General features: G+C 39.8%; 1 protein-coding gene across 1 annotated transcript in view; it reads right to left on the bottom strand.

Moving 5' to 3' along the window:
• Positions 1–2,616, bottom strand: part of LOC103726622 (olfactory receptor 1J4-like) — a 23,163-nt gene extending 20,547 nt beyond the window's left edge. Inside the window, exon 1 of the mRNA XM_008824237.2 lies at positions 2,120–2,616. Within this exon, the coding sequence (XP_008822459.2) occupies positions 2,120–2,616 (497 nt within the window). The remainder of the gene's footprint in view (positions 1–2,119) is intronic.
• Positions 2,617–6,404: the final 3,788 nt, after the last annotated feature.

The following is a 6,404-nucleotide window of genomic DNA, read 5'->3' as shown; positions in this document are numbered from 1 at the left end:
GACAATGGACCCATAATAAATGTCAAAGTAAAATATTATGCCCATGAGTGCTGAGCATGTCTTATGTAGAAATACTGACACCCATGAAGCAAAAAAAAAACTCATTTCAAAACCTAGAATTAAACTTCCACAGGTGGACTATTCTGTAAAGAAAGTCCTACTTAGAAAAAACAGTGGACAGTAACAGGGGTGACAGAGTATATGGGCTCCAGTGGGTGGGGGTGGAGAAGCTATGGGAGGGTGCCATTTCGGATGTGGGTATACAAATGAATAAGATTGTTTGGCATGTTCTGTATGATATATACACAAAAAAATCAACAAATAAAAATTTGAGGAAGAAGCATAAAAATTTACTTCACATTAATTAGCAGAGGTGAAACACAGTACCATTGAAATCTACCTGATGACTTTATATCCATACTCAGGTGCAAAGGATCTGAGTGTAGCAAGCTGTGACTAATAATAATCAGATACATAGAGATTAGAGATGCATGTGCAAACATCTAAGTGTTAGTAGCATTAAAAATGAGGTTTTTGTTGTATGAAACAGGATATTTTAAAAGGAAAATGTGATCTTTTTTAAATGTTAAAACCTCATTAAATTTTATATCTTATAGGGTTTATACTGAGTTCAATACTGTATGACTGTATTAATTCAACTGTGAACCTAAAACTTTACAGCCACTTTTTTAATGCTTCTTCCTCAAATATAACTCATTTTTAATTTGTTGATTTTTTTGTGTGTGCATATCATACAGAACATCCAAAACAATCTTATTCATCTATATACCCACTTCCCAAATGGCACCCTCCCATAGCCTACCACCCCCACAAACAATGGAGACCAAATATTCTGTCATCCCTGTTACTGATGGCTGTGTTGTCAATGCCAACAGCTGTTCCACAGTGCTTGTTCATCCACTGAATCTAGTCAGCCCATCTAGAGTTCCTTGTTTTAGGAAGATAAGCTGTTCCTCATCTAACAGTAATCAGTTGTCAATATTCCTTTAGATACGATTGGGGTCTGCTGTTCATTTTCCAACTTCTATGCTGGGTTACTGTCTGGGAGTCTCTTGGGTCACCCTGGCCAACAACTCAAAGGAAAGTATCTCCTGTCTGGCATTGTTTCTTGTTATGTAGCCTTTAGCTATAAACATGGACTCTTAAAAAAATTATATTGACCCCTTTATTCTTTGGTTATATGTTCCTTTTAAGTGTTTAAGGCCATACAGTTTGCCCAGATAAAACTATTTATTTTTACTCATAAGGCAGTTTGAGGATCTGTTCTCTAGGCATCACATTGGCTTGGGAGGAGCCCCTGGCTTCTTCCTTTTACCAGTTCCATCTATGTGAAGATAAGTCATAGGTCCTACTTGACCATGGCTGGCTTCACTTGGAAGTATGGAGGAAATGTTTACTCTGTGTTGATACTCCTCTTTGTAGACTGAAAACTGGTTCAGGTCCATCTGGTGGGGTCTCCATGGCCTTCTTGATCAAGAGGACAGGTGACTCACTGCAGATACAGGACATTTTGAGAGATGCTCATAGTCCTCTGGAACTTTGTTAAGCTAGGAGGGCAAGGAGCAAAAACTGTCCTTTATGTCTGTTGGACCAAATTAGTATAGGCCTCAAAGTATGGCTGTTAAACACCCAAGGAGGTTAGTTCCACCAGACTGACTTGACAAAAACAAGCCCTCTTTTAATTAGCAGTCCCAGAGCCAATTTCAAGTCTCTGTTCCTCAGGCTATAGATGAAGGGGTTCAGCATGGGTGTTACTACTGCATACATCACTGAAGCAATTACATCCTTGACTTTGGAATTGTTTGAGGAAGGAATAAAATAAATGATTGCAAGAGTCCCATAGTACAAAAACACCACAGAGAGATGGGAACCACAGGTGGACAGAACTTTGCAGATCTTCTTTGTGGAGGGGACTTTTAGGACAGTAAAACCAATACATATATAAGAGCCCAAAATAGTACCCAGGGGCAGGAGAGTCAACACACCTCCCTCAGTGAAGATGACGAGCTCATTGAGGGAGGTATCTGAGCAGGTCAGCTTCAGGAGTTCATTGAGATCACAGAAAAAGTGGGGGATAGTGTTGTCAGCACAGAAGGACAGGCGGGACAGGAGCAGGGTGTGCAGCAGGGCACGCATACAAGAGAGGAACCAAGATCCAGCCACCAATAAGTCACACAGCTCCTCCTTCATGATGACCATGTAGTGCAGTGGGTGGCAGATGGCCACATACCTGTCATATGCCATCACTCCAAGAAGAAAATTGTCAACAGCTACAAAGAGCAAGAAAAAATATAATTGAGTAATGCACCCCTCAAAAGGCATGGACAGGTGCTGAGTCTGCATGTTGCTGAGCATCTTTGGGACGGTGACAGATGATAAGGAGGTATCAGAGAAGGCCAGGTGGCACAGGAAGAAGTACATGGGGGTGTGGAGGCGAGAGTCCAGCCTAATGAGCAGGATGATGAGCAGGTTCCCCAGCACCGTGGTCAGGTACATGATCAGGAACAGTGTGAAGAAGATGCCCTGCTGCTCTGGCTGGATGGGGAGCCCCAGGAGAATGAACTCAGACACACTGCTCTGGTTCCCTCTCCTCATGTTCCTCTTCCTACTGGGAAAGAAGGGAGAAAAAACTGTCAGAATCCTGAGATCCTCCCCAGGTGGACCTAATATGCATGCATTTTTCCAGGGGACTGCATCAAAATTCAGACAAGCTGCAATTTTGCAGTCTGAATCTCAAATTGGCTTCAAATTGAGCATGGTATATTTCCAATGTTAACAAGATTTCCTTTGAGAAAGAATGAAATCTGTTCACTTATTTCACACATGGTCTAAACAGTATTTTCAGCACTGGAAACATATCAGATAATAAAATTCCTCTTGGAGTACACATCCTATAAGCATTTAACAGAATCCTGAACCATAGCTACAACCTTCTTACCAGGAGGCTTAAAATGGTCCCTGCCTAGGAAATTTACTTCTTCAATTTCCTTGGGCCACTTTACTTGCGTTTATCTCAGTTCCTTCTACAAACGAATAACCCTGTTATCTATGTATACAGATTTGAGGGAAATATATGTTAATGCAGGTAATAATCTTATCGCAGATCCCTATACACGGCCATATTTACCCATGATAAATACTACAATAGGACAAGTGTGGTGGGCATTAGATCAGACCCAGTTCTGACATAAAAAATTCATTAACCTTGAATTTCACAGCCCCTGAGGATGCAGTAACAGAGATGCTAGACTATAGGGATTGGAATTAAATCCCTAATAGCAGTAATGACAGTAGAAACATTTTCTCTTCATCAAGCCTAACTCTATCCTGTCTCCCTCTCTCTTTCCATCTCCGATCTCTCTCTTCTATCCCTATCTCCCTTCTCCCTGTCTCCTTCCTCCTTCCTTCTTTTCTCCTTACATCCTTCCTCTGCTCTCCTCACTTCTCTCTCTGTCACAAGGCATCCACAACAATAGACTTAAGATTTTGCCCCAGGAAACTTTCCGTGGCAGAAACCTTACTATGCTATAGGAGTTTGAAAATCTATTCAATTCATAGTAGATTTGCAACCATCTAATCATGACCAGTTCTGAAAATTTACCACAGCATTGATCATAATTGGTGCTGAATGAGCTCTTACTAGGCATATTAATAGCGTTGTATTATCAAATTTAGACATCTAAATTTGGAAACAAAATCTCAGGGTTGGTAAGAAATTGGTCCAACTCAATAAATTCCTGATGCTGTTAATATGACAGGATGCCATGCTTTTTACCATTGAACTGGTCCTACAATTTCATTCATTTTTTAGAAAATCCAGGATAGGAGTTGTGTTGCAAACCTGGAATCCCAGCACTTAAGGAAGCAAAGCAAGGAGGATTATGAGTTTGAGTCTGGCATCAAGTACATACTGAATTCTGGCTCAGCCTAGGCAATAAAAAAATGTTGTTCCATAGAAATGAGAGTGAAATAGATGATAAAATACATTAATGAAATTCTAAAAGAATTGATAAAATAACATTTTATTTATTTTTCTTTTATGTGATTGAGTATATTGCCTGCATACATGTAAGTACACCTGTGTCATGCAGTGGGTGAAGAGGTCAGAAGAGGGTGTTGGATCCCCCTGGAATTGTAGTTCCAGACCATTGTTAGCCACCATGTGGATACTGGGAAGCAAACCTTGATCCTCTGTAAGAGAGGGCAGTGCTCTTTACTGCTGAGGCATCTCTCCAGGTCTTCAATAAAAATATTTTATAGAAAGGAAGTTCTCAGCCCTATCTGAAAATATTTCAGGGTTTTAAAGTTACACCATGCCACCTGCGTGGTTAACTGCTAATATTCATGTGTCAGATGACCTATAGCTTACTATGTATGCTCATGTTCAGACACTGAGAGTAGAAGGTGATGCTAGAAAATAGCCATGCCTGTACAATAGGGCTACATCAAGCTTTTTCTGGGCAAACCAACATTCAAGTCAAATTCTGAATTAAATTTGCAAGGAACATTTATGTGATTTAATTCCACAGTCAGCAAACATTTACTGAGTGCCTCTAAAACAAAAATTCCAGTAGTTCTATTTTTTTTGCATGTTACTAGTATGAATAAACAATGTGAAAGCACACACTGAAGGCCTCATAGTACTCAGTGAATCCTAATCCTGAGCATAGGATCCCTGAGAGGTTATTGCCATGGAGAATGACACCTTATCTAGTCAGAGTTAAATCACAGTTGGAGAACACATACAGAGGTCCAGGAAATGGGATCCATGGAATGACCACCACTCCAAGGCATATACAGCTGGTAATATGCAACTTTAAGAGTAGAGAGGATCAGAGGGTGTAAGCAATCATGTCAGTGGGAAGAGGAAGGGCATAGTAACAAACCTGTAACAGATCTGACAACCCATTGGCATTTACTAAATCAAGATTTTTGCAATTATAGTATCTCTAGAAGAAAATCAGAAGTTAGAGGTCAAATAAGTGCTCAGCTTTAATGGCTGGATAAGCAAAAGATGTCCAGATTCAAACCACTCTGAGTGTAAGGGTGTCAAATTTTAACCAGTAGATGACCAGGGAGGCTTCATCCTCTGTGAATGGAACAGCTGGACACACATTCAAAAATGAAGAAGGGAAGGAGCGAGGTCAAGTTTGACACATGGTATTTAAATGTCCGCTTCCTCTGTTCTTGCCAAAACAATCTCTCTTGGATAATTAAGAACGGAGTCACAAGTTGAGAATGTCTCACTTGTTGCATGCTTATAACACAACGCATGTGGGGATAAACCTTTAGTCTTAGTATATTTCACAATTCAGGCTTTTGACCTTTACAGAGTTCAACCCAATGTCATAAAGCTATGAAGAGTCAAGATTAAGGATTTGAACAAAGATGTATGTGACAGCATAAGAATTTAGTCACTGTCATAGTCCCAAGAACAGAAACATGGCACTGTTGAGGTAATGAGTGTCCACACATAACTTTGAGGACGTGAAGTCCTATGTGCAAACAGATGTTCATTTGGCTTAAGGAGGATTCTACTATGAGCTGCTTGACATAAGAAGAGATAAGACGTGAGGGGAGAATACAGCTGTGAGTCTGCTTCCCCAACATACAAAATTCCCATGTATAAAAAAGCACACATTAGCATACATTAACTTTAGCTCCAGTCTACAACCATGCTAGATTAAAATATAAGTATATTACATAAAACACCTGAATATAGTCACATGTGCATACAAGCAATCATGGATCTCTCAGGTCAATAGTCATTCTTTTATGAACTTTACTCAGTCTAGATAGAAACAGAGAGATTGTGACACTTTTAGAAAAAAATTATGCACACTAATAAATAAGCACTGCCACAATGAAGTCAAACAGAGCATTAACATTAAACCATCACAGAAATGTCCTATCAAGAAAAGATAATTTTCAGATCCCTATATTCTACACCTGTATTTCTTACACAAAGAAGGGACTATTAGTCAATTCCTTACTAAATACACTATATTAATACAAAAACACACAATATGTGTTCTCATCATAAACATACAATCCAGTACCAGGAAACAATTCTTCTTCTGACCTGTGACAAACCTTGATGAGCTCAAGTATCTTCTGTTCAAGGCTATTTCCTCAGACCTCAATTTCCCTTCATAAAGAAGGTACCAAAAAACAGGAAGACATTCTTCCAAACAAAGGTCTACTCAATGTTCATGTCTGTTTTCAAGCAAGAGAAAAGTAGACAAGATTTGCGTCTACCAACAAGATTAATATCCGGGGGAAATAGCCCGAGTGCCTAGTGAGAAAAGAGGACAACATGGAGTGTCCAATTTCATGTACCTCACTTGGCAGGCGAAAGTGGGAAGGGACTAGATGGGCTGAGC

Source organism: Nannospalax galili, unplaced genomic scaffold (genome assembly GCF_000622305.1).
Source record: "Nannospalax galili isolate Female #2095 unplaced genomic scaffold, S.galili_v1.0 scaffold290, whole genome shotgun sequence".
Taxonomy (NCBI): Eukaryota; Metazoa; Chordata; class Mammalia; order Rodentia; family Spalacidae; genus Nannospalax; species Nannospalax galili.
Note: the sequence above shows the minus strand (reverse complement) of the source record. Positions and strands in the feature narration are given on the sequence as shown.